This window comes from Camellia sinensis, chromosome 4, assembly GCF_055761805.1.
Source record: "Camellia sinensis isolate YWXY chromosome 4, ASM5576180v1, whole genome shotgun sequence".
Lineage (NCBI taxonomy): Eukaryota > Viridiplantae > Streptophyta > Magnoliopsida > Ericales > Theaceae > Camellia > Camellia sinensis.
In genome coordinates this window covers 174,530,864-174,555,231 of record NC_138964.1, presented here as the reverse complement: position 1 = coordinate 174,555,231, position 24,368 = coordinate 174,530,864, and the positions used below count along the sequence as shown (strand labels likewise).

At 30.9% G+C, this 24,368-nt stretch overlaps 2 protein-coding genes across 7 annotated transcripts; both read right to left on the bottom strand.

Annotated features, from left to right (window-relative positions):
* Positions 1-1,188: 1,188 nt before the first annotated feature.
* Positions 1,189-4,019, bottom strand: LOC114288369 (microtubule-destabilizing protein 60). 2 transcript variants are annotated; one of them, XM_028231875.2, is made up of 6 exons: positions 3,887-4,019; positions 3,490-3,582; positions 2,695-2,790; positions 2,531-2,590; positions 2,310-2,404; positions 1,189-1,579 (listed from the first exon to the last, which is right to left on the bottom strand). In XM_028231875.2, the coding sequence occupies exons 1-6, from the start codon at positions 4,007-4,009 to the stop codon at positions 1,495-1,497; spliced, it is 552 nt and encodes a 183-aa protein (XP_028087676.1). In that variant the 5' UTR covers positions 4,010-4,019; the 3' UTR covers positions 1,189-1,494. The 2 variants fall into 2 exon arrangements, with proteins under 2 accessions (XP_028087676.1, XP_028087677.1); XM_028231876.2 differs by having other exon boundaries at positions 3,490-3,567; positions 3,887-3,972.
* Positions 4,020-11,360: 7,341 nt separating this feature from the next.
* Positions 11,361-21,149, bottom strand: LOC114288328 (cytochrome c oxidase assembly protein CtaG / Cox11 family). Of its 5 annotated transcripts, none has more exons than XM_028231832.2 (8): positions 20,902-21,149; positions 20,298-20,400; positions 19,397-19,727; positions 19,257-19,309; positions 18,595-18,667; positions 16,272-16,376; positions 11,854-11,934; positions 11,361-11,767 (listed from the first exon to the last, which is right to left on the bottom strand). In XM_028231832.2, the coding sequence occupies exons 2-8, from the start codon at positions 20,366-20,368 to the stop codon at positions 11,666-11,668; spliced, it is 816 nt and encodes a 271-aa protein (XP_028087633.1). In that variant the 5' UTR covers positions 20,369-20,400; positions 20,902-21,149; the 3' UTR covers positions 11,361-11,665. The 5 variants fall into 5 exon arrangements, with proteins under 5 accessions (XP_028087633.1, XP_028087634.1, XP_028087630.1 ...); XM_028231833.2 differs by having other exon boundaries at positions 11,854-11,951; positions 20,298-20,471; positions 20,902-21,147; XM_028231829.2 differs by having other exon boundaries at positions 20,298-20,471; positions 20,902-21,147.
* Positions 21,150-24,368: the final 3,219 nt, after the last annotated feature.

Genomic DNA, 24,368 nt, shown 5'->3' with positions numbered 1-24,368 from the left:
GACTTTTGTCCCATTAATTGGTGGTGGTCAGGGATGAAACTAAGAGAATGTTATAATGGCCCATTGCTATCTTGCCTTTGTGAACAATATTGTTTGTGGCAGTACTTTAAAAATATATCTCTCATTTTATACATAAAATGGTTTGCAACATAAAAAATAGATTCTTTTTTCAACTAGCATTTTCATTTTGTTTTGCCAAAAAAAAAAAAAAAAAATTCTTCATCATATTAGAGATTACTTTCATGGTGTTTGATTTTTTTTTTTTTTTGGTGTGTATATGTATAATTTCTATATCATATTGTATTTGTGTATATAGTGAAAAAATATATTCGTCTTTTGACCCCTCGAGTGATGAAATCCTAATTTCGTCCTTGATGGTGGTAAAGAATTGTTTGGAATGAACAACTAGGTATCTATAATTTAATATGTTTCAATTGTGTTAATTTTAGTCTCTTAAAAATAAAATATTTATTTATATGATCCATGTGGCATTTGGGTGTTTCTTCCAAAAACCCTTTTGTTCCGTTAGTGTTTTGTTATTTTATTTTTTAATAGAATGGCATCAAACATTAAGTACTCGTTTGGGAACAAACTATTTTAATAATTTTTTATTTTTTTAGTTAAAATATGAAATAAAAAAAATTAATATGTTTGAGATGACTTTTTTATTTTTTACAAGAAGATACGCAAAAAGTAGAGAGAAAAGAGAATTTTTGACTTTTTTATATAATTTGTTGGATTTTTAGTTTTTTTTAATAATTTTTTAACTTTTAGACTAAAAAATGATATTCTCAAACGAAACCTAAGTACTACATAAATAGATATTTGAGGTATTATTTAATATCATTAGAATATGGGGATTAACCATAGCGCATATATATTGAGGTCATTAGTGTAATTAGCTTGATTATTCTTTCGAAAGTACTCTTAAAACCGTATGGGATTTGGAATGACATGAGACGCAGAAACCATATACACATATTTTATATTTGAGGGACCAAATTGATACAATTAGAACGTAAGGACTAAAATACCATAAGAGGCATACATCAGGGACCAATAATGTAATTAATCCTTTAATGTAGCAATTCACTAGAAAGAAGTTCAAGATATTACCCAATCTCTTGCAATGTTGTGAGCATGAGTAATTAAATCATTAAAACAGAGCAAAAATTGATGGTCATGATGGACAAGAAATCTCTGCATGCATTGATGAAACAGATCAAAATACAAAAGTCTTCTTATTTCAGATCTTCAGCTAGGCGAAGATGCTAATTCTGAAGCCCTGCTATACACAAGTACTACATTTTAACACTGGATTAATAACTCTATACAATAGCTCTCTATAACATGCATACACTGCAATGACAGAACAATTTTAAGAGACAGAGACAGAGACAGAGAGACAGAGAGACAGAGAGAGAAAACTGAAGAGACTCTCATGGATAAACCAGGAGTTACTTAGAGGGCTTCATTATGTTGAAGTTTGCAAAGCTAAATGCAAGAGATACTGCTTGAGCATTTGCCACCAACCATGTGGAAACTTGGCTCTCTAGGAACTGTTAAAGGCCTATTTGATCTGCAAAACCAAAATGAATATGAGAGAAAGAGAGAGTGTTGTATAACAACTTATTTTCGTCTTTAACTTCACTATTTTTACCATTTGTCTTGCCAATCATGCTACAATGCAAACAGTATTGCATTTTGTGTACATTTTTCGATATAAAGAAGAAAAAAATTTGTTTTCATATACTTAGTCTTGCTAAAAGTTTATGTAAGTGTGAGTTTTTTTCTCTTATTTTTTCGTTCTTTTTATTTTTAAAATAACGCTAGTAGTGTGCTAGTAGTATGTTCAATATCAACATAACATTGCCACCTAACCAGAGTAAGGCTATACACTTCTTATCACTAAATACAAAGCTAATGGGCCCGCATTAATAAACACATGTGGTAAAACATACAATCATTATATGTATTGGTATTGCTTCATTGAAATTGCTTCACTTTCTAATTTACCATTCCACTTTGATGGTTAAGGACTTGTACTAAGATTAAGTCCTAAACAAGCTGGCCAAATTTTAAATTTTGGAACGGTAACAAAGACAGTGGCTCATTTAGTGAGATTATATGAGCAAATGTCTAAACCAATATATGTTGCTACCATGGGAACATGTAAAATTACAAGGGATGTTCAATACGGTTTCTTATAGTACGTTTGGACAGTCGATAAGCTAATTGGTTTATTTTAGGTGAAAATTTTGTGGATGTATAGCATTTTTCCTAACTATAATTCATGAGCTATATATTACCTTTGTGGGAAGAAGGGTCTATCAAAGAAGGGCATCAATTGAGCTCTAGGAATCATCTCCTTCCTCAGCATCTTTACCTCTTCCTCCTCTATCATCTGCTCCAGAGGTTCAATGTTTATCTCACATTACATTAAGCTATACATACATATATACAAACATATATATATATATATATATATCATGTAGCTCATTAATAACACTTGAATCAAGGTTATTATCACCTTCTGCAGCTTCTCTATCTGTTTCTTTTGTCGCTCTAGGAGGTATAGTTTGGTTGCAACCTGTAACATGCGTTGGATTAAGTTCAAACCATATTTTGAAAAGTTAGAGAACTATGTGTGCTTCTAGGCCATGGATTGAAAGCTCACTTGTGACGAACACTCACCGTGTAGTTGAATAACGCCCGTTTGGCAGCTCTTTCCTGGGTGTGGAGTTTGAAATCCTGAGGCTTGGTGTTTTCTTTTGCACCCTTTTGAGAAACCTAATAAAAAGAAAGAATCTTATCTTCTCTCAATTTTTTTGTTTGTTTGTTTTGAGGAAGAGATAGAGAGAAAGTAAAAGAAAATATTCAAAGAATTTGATGCCCTTTTCATTTGGTAATAAAATTATCTTGATTTGTAATTAATGAAAAGTTTTAAATAAAATGTTTTGACATAGTGGTGCCATTTGAATCACTAGTTTTTCTTTTCACTGGAGATGTTTCAAAGAATGGTTTCATAGGGTGCCTCCCAAACCTCATACCAGCATGTCATAGAAAAATGCTATTCATTAAGTTTTTTTTTATACATACTACTCGACTAAAATACAGTGGTAACGGTTTTTTTTTTTTTTTTTTTTTTTTGAAATAATAGGGCCACCTTGATAAGGTTTTTCTATTTGAAATGATGCAATTAAAATTTGTTATCTTATTTTGTATAATGTTTATTATAAATCAAGACAACTCATGTGACTTTCATTTAGATAATTGTATAGTGTCATGTTATATTTATGCATGACATACAAAAAAGACAACAAATCATAGTGGCAATCATATGGGTGTAGCTTTCCCATGTAGTAATTCATTGCTTCTCACTGCATGGCACACTAACCGGCCACCATAAACAAGCTTAATTAACAACATTATCAATAATTCAAATTTATTCAAAAAAAATTTAAAATAAATAAATTTTGATGACCATACCAAAGAAGGACTTTTGTTGGCATGTTGAGGTGAAATGGATCTCACCACTCCCTTACTAGCAGTAGATTGAATTGCAGACTGCGACTTCGCAAACTTAAATCAACACGAAATAAATAAATAAACACGATGTCGATAAAAACATAATGAGAAGCTATAGAAACAGAAAAAACATAAAATGGCTAAAATTGAAGTACATAAGTTCAAATTTGGTGCGATGTAATGTGGAGCCAAAAAAAAACAGAAAAGTGGCTGAAAATGAAGTGTATAAGTTCAAATTTTCTCTGAAGTTATTTACACACAGAATGAATATGATCTACACTCTTCATTTTCATTTTCTAACTGCTTTCTTTTCTGACTCCTTAGCATTGTCAATAAAAAAAAAGCATAGCATATTGACCTTATGAGCAGACTTGGTGTTTGGGCTCTCCATGATCTCAGATGGGGTAGTTAGCCCTAACTGAAACTCAAACCAATGTGTATACATATAGAACATGAGGACATTGGAGATATTTATATACATGAATAACTGTCTGAATGTTGAACTTTGTTTATTTGTTGCCACATCACCAGCTTGTTGAGGAATTGCATGCTTTCTTGCACCAAACTTTCTGATTAAACCTCCCTCTCAAACATGTTAAGTCATACCATGCACTTTAAAGTTACTTCAGAGTTCATCTTTCCATAATTAACAAAACAATGCAAAGGCTCCTGGTAGCTTGTCAAACTTAAATTTCATTTGATTGTTTTCAAACTATAAAAGATTAAGATTCTCAAGCAAAGTCTATATGAGGACACTAATTACTTTGTTTGGTTTTAACTTTGGAATTAATTATTACAATCATCAACTTAATCAAAAGATTGCATGGTTTTCAAGTTGGGTGATTAGTCATTGAAGTTTGGAGGTGGGGGCAAGCAAGCACCATGAATTGCAAGGTGTAAGAGTATTTTTATTTTGGTGAAGAAACAATGCAAACTTTAAATATTCAATTCAATTCAAAAAAAGAAAATAAAAAATGAAATGGAAAAAAAAATATTTGGCCAAAGAAAAGAAATTTGCCGTAACAATTCAAAAAAAAAAAAAAAAAAAGGAAAAAGTAAAGTGATGTTTGATAAAGCTGAAAACTGAAAATTAAAAATTAAGTGTTAAAAATTGAATTTTGAATTTAGTAAGCTAAAAATTGTTTGATAAAAATTTAAAATAAGTTGTTTGATATGTATAAGATTAAATTTAAATTTATTATTTTCATATTATATATTTTAATTTTTATATTATGATAGTGAGTTGGTGATAGTGGAGGAGACGGTGTCCTTAGCTAGTGTCAATGGCAATGGTATTGAAGATTGAGGAATAGTAGTTGTGGTGATAGTGGAAGGATAATGTTGTGGAGAAAAAAAACATAGATGACGATGATTGTGTAATGATGGTGGCTATTGTTGCAGTGGAATGGTGGTAGTGATTATAGTAAAAGTGACAATGGTTATAAAAGTGAAGGATTGTGTAGTTGTTGTCCTGGTTGTAGTAATGGTTGTAGCGACTATGTTAGCGATAATGAAATGATGATGGTATTTATAACAACAATGGCAATAGTAATAAATGTGGTAATAGTAGTAAGTTTATAATAAATGTATATGTCGACACTTATGTATAGTATTTATAAATTCAATCAAAATTAACTAAGTTTCAGATTAGTTAAATTTTTTAAAATTTTTAATCTACATTTTAAGAGTCACCAATTATAATTATCAAAAGGATATAATTGATTTTTACGTAAAACATTTAATTTTAAGAACTGAATTAGACACTCTTAAACCACACCACCAACCACGTTACTACAATTAACACCACCATCATCATCGGCCCTGTCTCAGAAAATCCGAGAGCACCCTATCCTCTCCGAATTCGGATCCTCGGCCGCCCTACCCGGTAGCCCCCAAAACGACGTCGTTTTGGGGTTTTTTTTTTTTTTTTCTTCTTTTCTTCTTCTTCGTTGTTGCTTTCTCTCTCTTCGCAGAGAAACCAGAGGGAGGGGAGCGGAGAGGGAGAAGAGGGAGGAAGGAGGAGGGAGGAGGCTGCGACCGTCGCCTCGCCGCCGGCCGTCGCAGCCGTCCGATCGTCGCCCAACCCACCTCGTCGCAGCAGCCGCCGTCTCCTCCGCCTCCGGCGCCGCCTCCTCCTCCTCCTCCTCCTCCCCCACTGGTTATGGCCCCCTCCAGTCCGGCCCTGCCCTTCCCTTCCCTTCCTCCTCCTCCTCCTCCCTCCTCCCTCCTCCCTCTTCCTCTCCTTCCTTCCTCTGCATTTTTTTTTTTTTTGAAAATTTGCCCCCAAAACGACGTCGTTTTGGGGGCTGTTGGAAACGGCTGCTGGGTAATGCGGCCGAGAATCCGCGCTCATCCTCTCCTCGCTGAGCGACCCGGCATTTTCGTTCAAATATAAATTAGGTCGGCCCGACGCTTGGTTAGTCTAAAGGCTGGAGTGAGGGGAACATCTTCAGTGTAGCTTCCAAGTGATAGTTATTCGAAGAAATGCGAACAAGGCCCCGGGAAACAACGTCGAAAAGAGCAAAATTTGTGTGAAAATAGGAAATTAAGAAATTCAAAGGAATCAGATTAGATTAGATTTGTAAGGGTCATTGCTGATACCACCACTCCTATCACCATCACTACTATCACATTTATCAATATATTAATTTTAAAATCATAATCAAACACAAATATTTTTTCTTTATTATAAGTCCAACTTATTATAAAAATATTTTTGAGCGAAATAAAGAGATGATAAGTTAATTGAAATTTTATGAATAATTCAGAGTTCCAATGTTGAACGGGGTTATCATGATGCACAATGGGTAAGGATGAAAGCAGTGAAAATTATAAGAAAATTAATTTTTTTTCACAATCCCATGTTAGTATAGTAATTAAAATTTTAGTTTCTTGTAAAAAATATAAATACATATTTATTAAATATATTCATAAAAATGGTTATTTATAGTTAAAATTTCATAATTTCTCTATCTTTTCTTGCAAAATTATCATATGTAGTAAACAAATATTTTTTTTTCTATTTTTTTTTCTTTCACTTCACTTTCCACCATTTGATTCTTTGAACTGTTTTTTCTCCCATCATATTTTAAAGCTTTTTACCTGCTTTTAAATTAGAATCCCTAAAAATCTTTAAAAATTGGATCCAATATTTAAAAAGAAAAAACACCAAAGACCAAAAACACCAATTTTCTCTGACTCTTTTTTGTTTTTTTATTTTTTATTTTTATTTTACTAAGGACCAAAAACTTTACTGTTCCTCTATTTCCAAATCTCTATATTTCATATCTCAATACATTGTTAAATATATTTTGAATTTTATGTGTCAGAAATTTTTTATTTAATTTGACAATTAAAAATGCATTAAAACATTAGAAGTGAAGATCCTAAGTCTAAAACAGGTACCATGAATTTTTAAATAATGCAATTTTCACGTCTCATTTTTTTAATTAGCCTTTCTAGGAAACAAATCTATGTGTGTGTATGTTATGGTTGTGTGTTGGAATGAAGTCATCAGTTGAGATGTCAAACAATGTTACTGGCACTATTGATGTCAGAGTCACCATCATTATTCTACATATGATTCCAAAAAAAAAAAAGAGAGAGGCAAAAAAGTGATTAATAAAGAAAAAGAGTTGTTAAAAACCCATTATCAAATGCATTAATTTGTTGTTAAGTCTGTTATCCAACCATAGATGGAAGGTAACCTTTCATTTCTGGCTACTCTCTCTTTTCTTGGCCTCATATCTGAATCTCAGATGATGATGATGATGATGATGAAACAGAGCTACATGAGTGGAGGCACAATGAAGAATTTTAATTTTGGCATATAAAATGTATATATATATATAATTGAAAATTTTGAAATGAAGAACATGGTTCTTTGATACAAAATGTTCAAAAAAAAAATATCACAAAACTATATTATTAGATGTTTTTATTTAATGTAAATGTGATTATAATAAACCAGGATATATGTGATCATTTAACTTATTAGATGTTTCACTAACATTTGGCACAACTCAAAAATTGTTTATAACTTTTACAACTCGAGATGTTTGAGAATATCAATCTTATAGTTTTGCTTTGTGTCAAGAAATTATTGGCTACTTTTAAAATTCGAGATGTCTTAAGGATATCAATTTCATAGTTTAACAATTGAAATTTCAAATGTAATTTTTTTTTATTTTTTATTTTAGGTTGTGTGAAATCATTGAAACAAAATATATTTACAAGTTTGCAAATATGTTCAATTTTTAATGTTTTAAGAACTTATAACCATTTCTAGGTCTAAAATAAAATTAAGAACAAGTAACTTCATTACATCTTGTTTAAATCAGTTATTCAATTCTTACAAATACTATCTTAAATCTTTTAAGGAAAGAGAGAACTGAATCAGAGAAATAAAAAGATGAAGATTTTTGAAATAGATATGAAAAAGAGAAAAAAAAAAGAAACCCAAAATGTATTATCAAGTTTAAGAGAGAATCAAAAAGAAAAAAAAAAATGAAGAAGCAGAAGAAGAAAATCGAAATAAAAGAAAAATAAGAAGAGGAGAGAGCGTGAATTGTTTATCTACAAGTCCAATAACAAATCCAAAGAAACTATCTAATCCAACAATCACATAAATACAACTCTCATAACGAGAGAAAAATAAAGGGTATCATACTCTTCTCTATAAGATTTGAACTTACAACGTCACATAACAAAATATGCTACACGACCACTAAGCCAAAAGCCCTGATTAAATGGAGATTGAGTTGGAGATACAAGTTGTTGCAAATTGGTTCACCACTTTTGTATTTTATTTTTATTTTTTTCAAACTTTGGCTTTGAATTGATTTTTTTTTTCAAAACTATATTAAGAAGCGAAATTATATAGTTTAAGAATATTTATAATTAATGTTATATAACATTAATTATAATATATTATATTTAGGGATTTTCAAACTTTGGGATAAACATTGCCCCTCCAAGTCTCCTCAGTCCATAGCTGGGAGATGTCATATAGTTAGTTAGGTCATGATTAGGAAATTAACCTATAAAAAATTCATGAAACAAAAATGCTTGTGTTACAAGTCAAATGTGTGAAGTGAATCACATTCGAAGAGCCCTCATAAAGTGCTATGGTATTACCCCCATTGTTCTCTTTTTATGTTTTTAGGACTCATGGCTGCTTTGGTACGTCATGGCACATCCCTTAACTAACATTAGTGACAGCTTGACAACGCCATCAGTTCTTTTATTTTTTGTCTAAAAAATAAAATAAAATTTGTACTTTTATTTTTTTATATATATAAAAAAATATATGGTTGCTAGACTTGGGGCAAAATCTAAATGGGAGGCCTTGTCTACAAAATAATATTTATTTATTTATTTTATATTGTTGGTCTTTTATTGATTTTTATTTAAACAATTAGGGCTTTCTTTAATCTTGAGGTTTTTTGTATAAGAAGTGTTTTTTTCTTTTGCATACATTCTTGTTTGTTCATCATCTCAATACGGAAAAATTATTTGCGTTTAACATGCCATTCTTAAAAATAAGTTGATGAAATTTAATATTGCTTAGTGAAATAAATTATCCACTTTATGTTTGTTTTATATGTTTCAACTACGGATAAGAGCATACAACTTCAATTATATCGTTAAAAAATAGATTTGAACAAAACGACTTTATGTGCCTAACTTTAGGAGATAGATACACATGTTAATAGATAAACAATATTACATATCATGAAAAATATTTCACGAAAACCATCACAGAAACATACCGGCCGACCAATTGATTGATTGTATGTTTTGCCGGACGTCCAACCATGTGATGATTTTCGCAAAACATTTTTCATGAAGTTAAAACTTTTTATTAAAAGTTTTGGTCAGAATTAACAAACAAATTAAATTTTTGTAATGGGGTATATTGACAAATAAATGCCTAATTAATAGTAATATCATTTAGTTTTTGTATTTGTAGAAGTCGATACCATATTTTAAACATTTACATTAATTTTTTTTTTCTATTAAAAGTTATATGGTTTTCACATCAAAGTTAGAATTTTGAATCCTTCCCTAACCTGAGCTTGATTGGAGGTCGTTCTTGGCTTGATCATGAAGAGATGAAACAGGAACGGACATGTCATATAGTTAGGTTTCATGATTTGGAAATTAACCTACAAATTAACGAAAATGCTTGTTTTTGAAGTCTTGCTTCTGTAATGTGCAATGTAAAATACCTCCCCAAAATAAAAATATGTTATATAAAATATTCACACATTGTTTTCAAATATTTATTTTATTTTATTTTAAAGGCTATTTTGATACGTTATGGAACATGACACCTACACAAACCTACTCTACGTAAGAAAAGTTTTGATTGAATTCACTCACTGTTTAATTACATTGCTTTGGTACGGCATGGTATTAGTTATTTTAGTTGATATTTTAATTTTTTATAAAAAAATATATATAAAAAAATTAAAAAAAGAGTTACGCTGTGTTTGGTACAGTTCTGGAACTAACGTTCCAGAGCTTAATTTGAACACGGCGTTTGTTTACGAATTTCAAAACTTAATTCCATGTTCATTTTTGAAAATACAGTCGAAAGCAGGAAAATTTGGACTAAACGGTCGTCCCATCGGACATCCCATCAGTCATCCGGCCAGTTGACTGGAACAGTACAAAAAAATACATATATATTTTTGCAATTGACATATATTCATTTTTATATATTCGAAAAAAATATTTTCCGAATTTTTAAATTTTTTTATGTGTTTTTATAGAATTTTGAGTTGTATGTTTAATTATGACTGATAAGTTTTTGTATAAAATATCATATGTCACATCAAAAATTCTCCACACAATTCAAAACTCTTTCACCAAATAAATTTTCCACACTTAAATTATAATTTCAAAACTCATAAACTCAAAATACAACTTTTACTCTCAAATCATAGTTAGAAAGCTCCACCAAACGTAACCTTAACTTTTTAATAGTAACTATTTAGTTTTTTTTTTTTTTTTTTTTTTTTTGTGACTAAAATAATAGATTCTCAAAACACGGGACAAAAACGTGTTATAATTATACAACTCATGTTTTGTATAATTACCTTATCACCCCTTGAAAATAATTAACTTTTAAGTTTTTCGCAAGATCTGTTACCATTTTAACTTGTACCGCATTGGTATAGTGAGAGTTTGGCATGCGAATTAGGAGGGTAAGGAAAATTGATAGAATCAAACCCATCGCTCAAGACTAATTGAAATTTTAGTTTTTGATTTGTTTTTTTTACCATACAGTTTGTTTCGGTGTCTATAAAATTTTTACACCTTATAAACTGAACCAACTTATTATTACAGGTAAAAACTTTCATATTTTAATTCTTCAAGTAGTAGAAGATAAATGCCTAATAATATATTTTTTTAATAAAAATTAGGAGAGAGATATTTAGAAAACAACTTATATCATTTTTTTTTCATTTATTCCAAATGTGAGATTTTACAAGTTTTTATAAAACCCTTTAAAACCTTATGTGAAATCTCTACATTGACAATTATCATCAAAACAAATACAATTTTACTTAATCCTCTTATTATCAATCCTCTCACTAACAATCCACTAACAATCCACTCACTCTGAATTTCTTCCATTCTACCTTTAAAAACAAACGGGCCCAAAGGTCAAGTTGGCCCTTCTATGGCTTGTTTGTCAACCCTACATCCGGTTAAGCAGAAGACTGTTACATGACTTTGGGAGTACCAATTTGTTCAATTTTGGTCATGTAAATAAATCCCAGTCTCTACCAACACAACACAATCACAACATAACAAAATCCAAATTTGTCTGTCAGACGAAGAAAAACAGGTTTTCCAACGATCAGCATAACATTTTAAACATGTCCAGACAGAATCCAGTTAAAAACTGCAGCTATACCTTTCCATGTCCTTGAAAACACAGACATGTCAAAAATCACTCAACTCTGTTCAAATCTACAATATCTATAGGAACTACGCTGATTAAACTACAGCAACCAAATTTAGTCCCTTTTATAAGAATGGGAACAAGAATGATTTCATTTTGTTACATGAGCGAATGCTTATTGAAGTAAATATTCCCGGATGCTAATATGAGGGCAGCAGCCCCCTATTCCTCGGAAACCTTGAAAAATGTGTAGGACAAGATCAAGTTGTTGATGCCATCCATTTTAGGATCCGTTTCAAACTCAGGGTCTATATAAAAGAACACCTACAAATGCAAGTTAACAAAATATCACAAGCTGGAAAACAGTTTGCTCAAAAACCATTGCGTGAAAAAAGGAAGATAATACTCACAGGCATGTCAATCTGCTCTCCAGGAAGAAGCCGCTGTTCCTCAAAGCAAAAGCACTGTATCTTATTGAAGTACACTGCAGCCTAGAAACCATCACAACCTAGTCACTTATTTTTTAGAGTCACTAGAAAGAACGAAAAAATCAATTTTTTTTGTACTTCAAAGTACAATTCAAACAGAGTATATTCTTCTATACGAAGATTTAAGGTTTCATATTAAGCAAATCTAACACTAAACCATGAGCCTTGCAGGTCAAGTGGTATCCAGAAATCTTTTCCTGGAGAAAATGTAAGGGGTTTGCACCAAGAATAATTTGACCTAAAAGAATAAATAACAGAAATATTATAACACTAAACTTCAATCCATTTTTTCTCTTTTTTGGCTTGAGAATTCAGTATTCAACCAGACACCCCGATTCAGACTCAACCAGCAGATATGAGCTAGCTACTACAATATTTTTGATTGAACTGATTAAAAAGGTTATACAATAGTCTACAATAAGCTTAATGAAATCAGTGCATTGGAAGGAAAAACTAAAACAATCCTAGTGAAAACCCATGATGATTAGTGGAAAACGTCAGGTAAGAAGACCAAGAATGGACATAGGAATATAGTTGAACCACTATAAATCCTTGTGTTCATTCTCTTTATATTCCTTGCACTTTATATATATATATCATGGATTAATGAGGTTTATGCATGATCAATGTGTTAATCTTCAATGCCAATCAAAAGAAAGTGTTAATCTTCAATATATGTTTGAGACTAACATTTGAACGAATGATAATTGAAGATAAACTCAATATTTTAGAAGATAAATTGATATCACCGAAACTTGGAAAGTTGATTTAGGTTAAATAAATCAAATCATACAGTAAAGTTTCAACCTTGGTCAACTAGGACAAGTTCTAGTTAAAGAGGTCTATTAACCAATGTTTTTAAAACAAGACTGGACAGGCCAGTTCAACCAGTCGACCCAGCAACCGATCTACGTTCTGGACCGAATAACCGCCAAATCCATTTTGGATAGAAAATTGCATAGTTTAACAGATCTGATGAGAACTGCGTTTGCATCAGCAACAAATTTGAACTGGTAGCAGTTCAGGAAAATCAGTCAGTTTTTAAAGCACTGGTCAAGTTCATGTAGTCAAGCATCTTCCTAGGAACAACTCTGTATACTGGCAAAGGTTCCTACATCATACCTGCTTGTATTACAAATTGAGCCACAACTACAATAGATCGAGACCATAAAGAATGATTTCATACTAAATGTGTTGTACGTATCCATGGCCCATCGTCTCCAATCTCCACCCTGGCACCCCCTTAAGCCAAACCTCAAACTCTGTAAGCTTCCTCAATACAAACTCCACCAAAATTCCATTTCCAATTCCTATAGGTTTTGGTAGAAAAAAAGGTTACCACAAACTCCAAGCTAAGATCCAATGACTACTTAGCTATATGCAACAGATATTAACATATATTAACTGAAAATAAAATTGACCCACACAATACTTCATTACAGAACTGAAAGTCTGAAACCATTTCACAGCACCATAATATGACCTTGTGAATCAGTATCCATTTGCACAATGACCCCTCAGTAGATCATATCGCTAAAAGGTAGTTTTTCTAGTTTCCCATGCAGGATCACAATCTTTCCTTCAAGTCTGTCCACATCATTGCTAAACCACCAGAGTAGTTGTTCAACAGAGATTTAAAAAGTCAATAGGCCTATTCTGTAGGGTCATCCTTTAAAGGCCTGCACACTTCTAGTTTACCAACTGACATCTGAAATCCTATTATTGGTCCGACCCATGAAAAAGTCTCTTTGCATCCTTATTTCGCTTAGCAACTAAAACTGGAATACTGGAGTCTGGAGAAAAAGTATGTTGGAAAAGTAAATAACAAATTCCTCTAACACATTTTCCTTCAATTTCTGTAGGCGACTCCCATTAGCATGCAGAACTAAGCCTTGCTGAGGAGTCCTTTAAAAGGCAAAAATCAAGAGCGCAATGGCTCAAGTTGGGCAACCAAATACTAGTTACTTTCACAAAAAGTTAGGCACCAACAATTTCAAGAATAAGATTTTGAGCATTCAAAGTAGAGATGGGGTTTCATTGGAAGACCCTGATTCTATCAAAAAGGAGATTATTGATTTCTATAAACAGTTGTTGGGCTCAGCTTTTTCCAGGAGATACACAGATTTGGATACTTTCCAAAGTATGGGTCTACCCAAAGTAAAACATTGTTCCAGAACTGATCTCATTTAAGGCTGTCACTGATGATGAAATGGAAGGTTTTACCAAGTTAATTGGCATATTGTGGGATCTGATGTAGCGGGTGCTGTGAAGTCATTTTTTCAAACTGGTTCAATGCATAAAGGTTGGAATAGTACTGCTATATCCTTGGTTCCCAAAGTTAAGTCCCCCATCACTGTCAAAGACTTTAGACCAATCTCTTGTTGCAGTATTACCTATTAAGTGCATTGCCAAAATAATATCTAGGAGATTGCAAAAAATGATGCTTGTTCTAATCAGTTCATCCCAATCAGCTTTCATTAAGGAAAGGGACATAGTGGATAATGTTCTTATGATGCAAGAGCTAGCCAAAGGTATTCTTAAAGGTAAAGGGCCTGCTAGATGTATGTTGAAGAATGACCTTATGAAGGCTTTATGACTCAGTTGCATGGGACTTTCTTCTTGATACTATGGTAGCTATGGCTTTCCCCCAAAAGTTTGTAGATTGGGTTGAAGAGTAGTGATTAATAGGGAGCTTGTTGACTACTTTCCAGCTAAGGCCTTGCTTGGAAACAAGTTATTTTAGTAATTTTTTGGCTTTTTGGCTAAAATATGAGGTAAAAATAACTAGTATGTTTGGAATGACTTTTTGATTTTTTACGAAAAGATGTGCAAAAAGTAGAGAGAAAAGGGAATCTTTGACTTTTTGTTATAGGCCTTTTGGTTTTTTTAATAACTTTTTGACTTTTAGGCTAAAATTGTAACACGCCAAACGAGGCCTACGAAGGGGAATATCCCATCCATTGTATCAGCAAATAGAGATCAAAAGAAAACCACAACTAGTCATGCATCTAGTGTAAAATACAAAATCTACATAGGACACTATAGAGAGGAGAACACTACAAGTACGTCTACACTCAATTTAAAAGCCACAACAGTTCAGTATATATACAAAAAGCATCTATAATATTAACAATACAAATGTTAGATAGAAATGAACTAATACTATAATTCAAGCGATTTAACTCCTTAAATCTTTTTCTCTAGTGTCTATCACTTTTTCTTCTCTTTTAATATATTGGTCCATGATCATCAAATTGACCAAAGCTTCATCATTCTCCGCATCAGTAATAAGACAAATTTTAAATATAGAGAAAAAAATACTCACTTGAAACTATTTTTGTACATTTTCATAGTTCTCTAAGCACAATACTTACGATGGCAATAATTCAAGATAATTGTGACCAAAACCACAACAGCATAATTAGTCAATGTAACTCAAGACACATACTCATCCATGCAGTCCTACGGCAAGACTTAGAACAAGCTTCCTATAGTGAACATACTCAAATAGGAATAACTACACTGTAGCGACTCAGGCCTTAAACCTGACTTAAATCCTCTAGTTTGGGCATGGTCGTATTGTTTTCGGATCCTTTTATTTGGGTTGATTGTTGTGTTCTTTTTTCTGATCTTGTCAGTGTTGTGGCTCAAGGCCTTGCTTATGTAGGGTTGTGAGCCTTGTTTTGTAAGGGTTAAACCCGCTTCATTTTGACGTAGCCCATGGGGCATTTGAACATGTAATGAATGACAATATTTTTTGATTACATGTTTTATATTTGGGGCCACATAGACAATGAATATAGAATGCATGTAAGAAATGTAATCTCATGGATTGTATGTAATACAAATGAGGGTGGGTTATGGTTTCAAACCCCACTGTATATCGATTTCTCTCTTTAATTACTTATTGTGATTAAATTGTTATCCTTGTTCTCTTGGATTTGGGCTTCGAAAAATCCGAGGCATGACATACACCTTGATTCTTGAGTACAGATTGAGAAAAATAGGTAATAAACTCAACGAACAAATAAATATACTCATTTACTCAAGAACTAATATATTTCTGCTAGGCATGCGTGTATTTTATTGACAGATAACAAGACATTAAACATTTTGTAAGAGAACCTTTTCACATCAAAGACCTAAAGACCAGCTCAACTGCTAATTCTTTAAAAACTAGATCAATTCAAAGATAAAACAACCAAATAATAACATTATAAAACTCTCAGTTGACTTGAGTATAATATATATACAGTAAAATTACTATTTTATAGATGAAAACAAATTACTAATTCCCATGCACCATTAAAATGCCTAATAAAAAATTTAAAAAAATTTACCTTCATTGGGGTAACATTATATGTAGATACACCAGTTATAGGCGTTGAACTTTGATTTTCAGCAGTGTAAAATGCGAGGGCACTTTCTCCTGGTTTAACCCTTACCTATAGATACAATCCCATAACATAACAGTTCAAACACCAGAAAGGATATAAGTCCCCTAATACACATATATACACGCATACAAAATAAATATGTTATGTTTATATATAGGGTAAATTACAGTGATCTTCCGGAGGTTTAGAGAAAATAAAGCAAGCCTCACGGTTTTGATATAATTACATTAGGCTCCCTTAATATTTTAATTTGCATAACACTTGGCCCCCTTTTCATCAATTATTTGTTGGTGTGATTGATCGAAAAATGATATTGTCATCTCTTATACACTGAAATATATAGGTTGCGTTTGGTAGAATTTTGTAAATATGATTTGAGAGTATGAGTTGTATTTTGAGTTTGTGCGTTGTGAAATTATGATTTGAGTGTAGAAAATTTGTTTGGTTATGGTTTTTGAATAGAGTGCTGAATTGAGTTTTGAATTGAGTGTGCAATTGAGTTTTGAAAGTTTGATTTGACATGTGAAGTGAGAAAATTTGTTTGGTTATGAGTTTTGGAAAGAGTTTTCAAAACTTAATTCAAATTGTTATAACTCATAACAAAACACACTACTTTCACATTATTAAAAATTCTGATCAACACTCATAACCAAACTCTTTTTAAAATTCAATTAAAAAAATTTATTATTAACAGAAAATAACATTAATCAATTTTTTAATTGAAAATACTACAAAGAAAATATTTTTTTTTCAAAATAAATATTCAAAAAATTTAAATCATACATATTTAAATAATTTAAATAATCTAAAAAATTTAATAAGTAAAAAATTAAAATAAATATTCAAAAATTTTAAATCGTAAAAATTTAAATAATTTAAATATTCAAAAAATTTAAATAATTTAAAATGTTAATATTTTAAATTTAAAAATAACGCTACACTCAAATCGTAACCAAACACATAAAACAAAACTCAATTAAAAAATTATTTTTAAAACTCATAATCAAACACATAACAACTCGAAACTCTATAATATTTTCAAATACATAACAAAAAAATTAAAATATTTTTATAAAATAGAGTTTGAATTTATTTTTATAAAATATTTTAAAATTTAAAAAATTAAAATCGTAATATTTTGAAATTAAAATATTTAAAAATATTCAAAAAATTAAAAAAATTAAAAAAATCGTAACATATTTAAATATTTAAAATATTTAAAAAAATTAAAATATTGATTTGAATTGAGTTTTGAAAAGAGTTTTGAATTATGTGTTTGGTTATGAGTTTTAAAAAGTAATGATTATATTTTGAATTGAGTTTTGAAAAATGAGTGTAGAGTTATAATTTGAAAGTTCAAAACAAACAACACACTCAAATTAATGGGTGAAACTATAATTTGAGAGTCTTACCAAACGGAGTCATTTTTTCTTATTTATTCTTGTGTTTCACACTATTTGTATTAGTTTCGATTAAGGGTAGCTATTGGCTCTATGGTCTATCCAACCCACCGAACCCAACTCGATAATTTTAGGACTAGGGAAAAATTATTTAGCTCATAGGGGTACGGCGGGCTGATATTTTGGTCCATTTAATTTTTGGGCTGGACTGGAGGTGAGGAGTTTTAGCCCAATCTGCCCAATCCAACTCTGCCCAGCCCAGCCCAACCCACCCCACCCCACCCCACCCCACCCATTTATAAAATATTAATTTTAATTTTATATTACTTAGTTACAAAATAAATTAGAAAAATAATAAAAGATAAGAAATATATATATATATATATACTTTTTTCTAAGGCTTAAATTAAAATATTCGTTAAATGACCATATTTATTTTGCAATTAAATTTTGTTAACGTTTCAAATTTAAATAATTATTATAAGAGTCTAAATAATTTAATAACTTTCAAGAAAACATAAAAATAAAAAAATTAGTAGCTCAAGTCTAATGGTTTGTTAAGTGTACGGGCCTGGGATTTAGAAGTTCTTGTAGGGCCGAACTTCGGATGGCTAGATTAAGCCCAATGTCGAGTCGGATTGGGCTTGGGATGACACATATGCTCTTATTATATGGTGCAAGCCTGGCCCAGTGTTTGTCAACCCCTAGTTTCAATACCTTTAATCTTACTAAAAGGGAGGTTAATGTAATTATACCAAAACTATCGAGCTACTTGTATTTTCTCCAAACCTCAGGTGAGGTTAGTGTAATTTACTCATATATATAATATGTTATGCATATATATGACACATTATAAACTAGATAACCTCGCGTTGAGTAGGAACAAACTTCCATTGCATTCCATCAGCCACATCAGCATTGAACTGCACCACAATCTCCCTGAAACAAGAGATTGTGAACTTGTAACAAAGCATGCAAATGGGACAAATTCATCTCAATTGAAATTTTAGATCAAGATCTTCTCAGAAAATGTACCGGATGGTCACATAGGGACTTCAATTAACAATTAAGAAGTACAATAAATATGCATAGTCCTAAAATTAGTTGCTTCACTCTAATTTCTTGATTTAAATGAAGTGTCAGGAAGAATGAAACTATGCTATGTTACAAATGGAAGCAAATATGGGGGTTCATCTAATCAATGTATCGGTTCTTTTGTACTATAGAACTTGATCAGTGTTGTTGTAAAACTTCATTGATATCGTTTAATAACAAAAGAAAAATTGCAGCTTTTTTCTCCCGCTCTAGTCTCTGTCAAACTTATCCTCTCTTGCAACTTTTAATTAATAGCATAAATATATACATATATATATATATATATATATAAACAAATCAATCTCTGCAAAAAAAAAAATTGCAAAAATGCAAAACATATAATTCCACCTTATAAGCTTTACTTCTTATCACAAATGGAAAAAGGTTTTGACCATTGTACTAATTGATAATATAGACAACGAAGAGTTGCTACCTGGTGGTGCGTGTTCCGTCTTGAGCATGGCGAGCAATCTTTTCTTCAACACTCTAAAACATACTAAGGACTTCAAATACCATCTATGAGGGGTAAAAAAAAAAAAGTTCTGGACAGAAAATCATGAGATTGAGTCTCACCTCACGGCGCTGAACAGTACCCCCATATCCAGTAGCTTGGCAGAATCTCCTATACAAAGGAACTGCGGCGTAAGTACACCCCACCATTGCAAAAACCAATCCCGTCAGATATAAAAGCATCTTCTTTGATTTATGTTCTCTGGCAGCATGAGTTGCATATTGGCGCCGCACATCCAAACATGGAGTTAACTGACCACATTTACCAAACGACCCCACACTTGATTCGCATCTTGTCATTACACCCCGAAATTCATAACAGAAATCCCACCCATTTCTAGTACTATTAGGTCCCACAAAATTACGTGTCAACCATGAAGAATCGAGTGAGCACCTGAAAATCAAATTTATCATTTGGACCAAATCTAAATAAATAAGGGCATCTCCAATCCTTGACTCAAAACCCATATTAAATTTAAATTTGGGTAAAATCACTCAAAACACCATCCACTCCTGAGAGCCAAACTTATACCGAATTGAGATTTACTCAAATTTTTACCCAAATCAAGGGAGATTCAAATGTTTATTCAACATTTTCAAAGCTATTTTGTGGCTCTCAAATTTACCGCTCTACTAAGGATTGTTTTGGAAACTAGGTATTTTAATTGATTTTTTGATCTTTTGCAAAAATACGTGCAGAAAAGTAGATAGAAGAGTTGACATTTCGGTAGTGGTTTTTTTTTTTAAACTTTTTGTCTAAAATAGCCTATTGCCAAACTTGCCCTGAGTTTATCCGTTATCAAATAAAGTTTTTACACAGATTTTTACTTAAAATTGATTAAAATGTTAAGGGCTGGAGATGACCTGAGCTCATTAAATTAGAGTAATGTGTGTAAGCCCAGATTTGTTTGTGTGTGATAAATATGAATTAGATATATTAATATGTTTTGATGAACGAAGTTACCTGTATCCAGAAGAGGAGTGATGTACATGCTTGTAAATCTGAGGCAATCTGAAAACCCTAGACCATGACATGTTTGGAGATATAAAGGCACTCTTGGTAGCATCTGAAACACAACAAAATTCACCAAAGACTCAATTCATTTCACAGTCATTCTCTGTTTGGTAGTTGAAAATCCTGAAAAAAAGAAAACTTGTTTTTGGTTAGTGAGAGTGTATTTTGAAATAAAATAAACAAATAAATAAAATCAAGATAGGAGAAGATGAGAGCAGAGAGCTTTCCATTTTTGTAAAAAAACACTAATAGATGCAATCACTATCCCTTTGCTCTGTTTCTCGGCAACCAAACAAATGTTAAATAAGCAAGATCGACTTAAAACACCAATTAAAGTTTAAGGACCAGAGCTTCGACGGGCAGCTTTCAAGCTGAACGATGAAACCCAAATTTCCCAAGAGCTTCAACGGGCAGCTTTCAAGAACAAATCACAAAATCCCCAAATTTCAGAATCAATTTAGAACAAATCAAACCCAAATTTAAGTCAAGAAAAAATCAACCCAAATCTCACAAATTTAAATAAATTTCAGAAACGAATTTAGAAAATAAAGACCTGGATTCCAGTATGATTGATGAACTTCTTTGGGATTGATTTGCAGATGAGCTTCTTCTTTGGGATCGATTTGCAACCATAGTTAATCCCAGTAGACTTCTCTGTGCAGAGATGGGTGGCTCCGAACTGCCCTTGCCCTAGCTTTTTCCCGATTATGTAAAGATTTTGGAGACTTTGGGTCTTGTAGGGAAGGACCCAAATGGGTTTTGTAATCAGAGATTGATTGTCAAGGTCTGTTTGATGATCACTTTGTCAAGGTCTGTTTGATGGAGGCTTTTCCGAATATAAGCCTTTTTTTTCTATTGTATTTTTAAAACTAGGCCAATTTTTTACGCGATTCCAAAATTAAGTTAAAACGTCATTACTATTCGCGTTTTTACTGTTAAGAGGCTAAAAGTTGATAAATAGTGAAATCGCTATTTGAAATCGCGATTTTAATTAAGAAAACGTTTTTCTAAATTGCGTTTTTAACATAAAAAAATTTCTGCTATTTAAAATAGCGCTTTTACTGTGCATATAATAATTTTTTTTTTTTTTTTTTTAAAAACGCCATTTGAAATGGCGTTTCTACTGTTAAACCACCAACCAAAGCCAACCCACACACTGACACACACACACACCAATGGGCACACCCACAACACTCAAGCATTGAAATAATATAATTTTTATATATAATAATAATTTATAATAATTAATTATATAATTTTTATAATTTTCGTAAATATAAATCATTTTTAGGTTATGAATGGTTTGATTTATAATACGTATGTATGTAAGGATAAAAATTTTTATAATCAAAAATAATTTTTATAATTTTTATAATAAAAACAATTTATAATACGTATGTATTATAAAAAATTTTATAATAATTTATAATACGTATGTATTATTTGAATCTTTACATTTTTTATTTAAAATTTTTCACAGTAAACCCATCTTCACATTTTATAATACGTATATATTATTCAAAAATAATTTATAAAAATTTATAATTAATACGTATGTAAATAATTTAATACGTATCTTCACATTTACATTTACAGTAAACCCATCTTCACATTTACATATGTATGGTTTAAGGGTAAATTTTTTGATAAATGACTTAAATGATAAATCAAACCATCCATAACCTAAATTTTTTTACCCTTACATACGTATGGTTTAAATAATTTATAAAAATTATTGTCATACGTATGTAAAAATCGATTATAAAAATTGCAAAAATTATTACAGTAAATCCATCTTCACATTTAGATTATTTATAATTTTAAAAATTGCAAAATATAATTTTCGTAAATATAAATCATTTTTTTACCCTTTTATAAATAAAGGGTAAAAAAATTGTAAAAATTGTAAAAATTAAAAAAATTTTAAAAATTATAAAAATTATATAATTGATTATTATAAATTATTATTATATATAAAAAAATTTATAATCAATTTTTGCAATTTTTATAATCGATTTTTACATACGTATGGCAATAATTTTTATAAATTATTTAAACCATACGTATGTAAGGGTAAAAAATTTTAGGTTATGAATGGTTTGATTTATCATTTAAGTCATTTATAAAAAAATTTACTCTTAAACCATACGTATGTAAATGTGAAGATGGGTTTATTGTAAATGTGAATGTGAAGATACGTATTAAATTATTTACATACATATTAATTATAAATTTTTATAAATTATTTTTGAATAATACATACGTATTATAAAATGTGAAGATTTTTTTACTGTAAAAAAATTTAAATAAAAAATGTAAATATTTAAATAATACATACGTATTATAAATTATTTTTGATAATTTATAAATTATTTTTGATTATAAAAATTGAAAAAATTATTTTTGATTATAAAATTTTTTATCCTTACATACGTATTATAAATCAAACCATTCATAACCTAAAAATGATTTATATTTACGAAAATTATAAAAATTATATAATTAATTATTATAAATTATTATTATATATAAAAATTATATTATTTCAATGCTTGAGTGTTGTGGGTGTGCCCATTGGTGTGTGTGCGCTAGTGTGTGGGTTGGCTTTGGTTGGTGATTCAATAGTAGAAACGCCATTTCAAATGGCATTTTTAAAAAAAAAAAAAAAAAAATTATTATATGCACAGTAAAAGCGCTATTTTAAATAGCGTTTTCTTCAGAAATTTTTTTTATGTTAAAAGCGCGATTTGGAACAGCGTTTTTTTAATTAAAATCGCGATTTCAAATAGCGATTTCACTATTCATCAACTTTTGGCCTCCTAACAGTAAAAGCGCGAATAGTAATGGCGTTTTAGCTTAGTTTTGGAATTCCGTCAGAAGTTGGCCTAGTTTTGGAAATACAATGGAAAAAAGGCTTATATTGGGAAAAGGCTCCTGTTTGATGATCACTTTTTCATTTTACAGTTTATATTTATAAAAATTTAAAAAATTGTTATAAAAATTTGTTTTATGATTTTTTTAAAAAAATTGTTATAAAGATTTGTTTTATGATTTTTTTTTAATTTATAAATTATTGTCTCAATTTATAAATTTAAGAAAAAAATATAAATCCAAAAAATGAGTTTACTAGTTTTTAAATAGAAATTTAAAATTTTGACTAATAAATTTTTTTTTAAATAATTTTTTTCAATTAATTTTTTTTCAAATACTTTTTTTCAATTATTTGTTTCGAATTAATTTTTTTCTCCAATCATAATGTGTGTGATCTTATTATCATAAATAATAAAAATATATATAAATATTTTAGACCTAAACAAACATATTTTTTAGTTTATGTTTTTAAATTTTTTTAAACATTTTGTTCAAACCAAATACGCTTGTAGCTTATATTTTTCTAAAAATAAACAAAAACCAGTTTATAAAATTTTTGTAAACATAAAACCAAAAACGTAAACGTTACCAAACGCTACCTGGTAACACTTAGGTGCCGTTTGGTAACACTTACATTTTCAGTTTTCTGTTTATATTTACAAAAATTTTAAAAACTCAAATAAAAACTTATTTGGTAAAATTTTGGATTTATAAATCAGTGGTCTCAGTTTATAAATTTGGCTAAAAAATGAAAACACAAAAAATGTGTTTCCATTTTAAGTTTTCAGTTTTTTTTTTAGCACCCAACATTAGCCACCACCCGCCACCATTTTCCACCACCGTCTTCCGCTACCACCACCCACCCTCCACCACCACCTGCCACCACTACTCACCACCCACCTACTACCACCAGCCACCAGCCACCTGCCACTCACTCGCCACCACCACCCACCCCTCGCCGCCGCCGCCGCCGCCACCACCACCGACCTGTCATCCACCCGCCACCACCCACCACCTACCACTACCATTCATTGCCCGCCACCACCGCCCGCCACCACCACCCGCCACTTACTTGCCACCACCACTCACTACCCACCTGCCACCACCATTCACCACCTGCCACCACCAGCCACCTGCCACCCACCCGCC

Bases quoted from the DNA above. Each gene is read 5' to 3' on its own strand.
- LOC114288328 (XM_028231832.2), bottom strand. From the start codon at position 20,368: ATGTCATGGTCTAGGGTTTTCAGATTGCCTCAGATTTACAAGCATGTA. The intron at 19,310-19,396 runs GTGAGACTCAAT...AGTATGTTTTAG, and splicing joins GTACTGTTCAGCGCCGTGAG to AGTGTTGAAGAAAAGATTGC. The intron at 16,377-18,594 runs GTTATCTAGTTT...TTGTATCTATAG, and splicing joins TTGTTCCTACTCAACGCGAG to GTAAGGGTTAAACCAGGAGA.
- LOC114288369 (XM_028231875.2), bottom strand. From the start codon at position 4,009: ATGTATATAAATATCTCCAATGTCCTCATGTTCTATATGTATACACAT. The intron at 3,583-3,886 runs GTCAATATGCTA...TGTTGATTTAAG, and splicing joins ACACCAAGTCTGCTCATAAG to TTTGCGAAGTCGCAGTCTGC. The intron at 2,405-2,530 runs GTGATAATAACC...CCTCTGGAGCAG, and splicing joins AGATAGAGAAGCTGCAGAAG to ATGATAGAGGAGGAAGAGGT.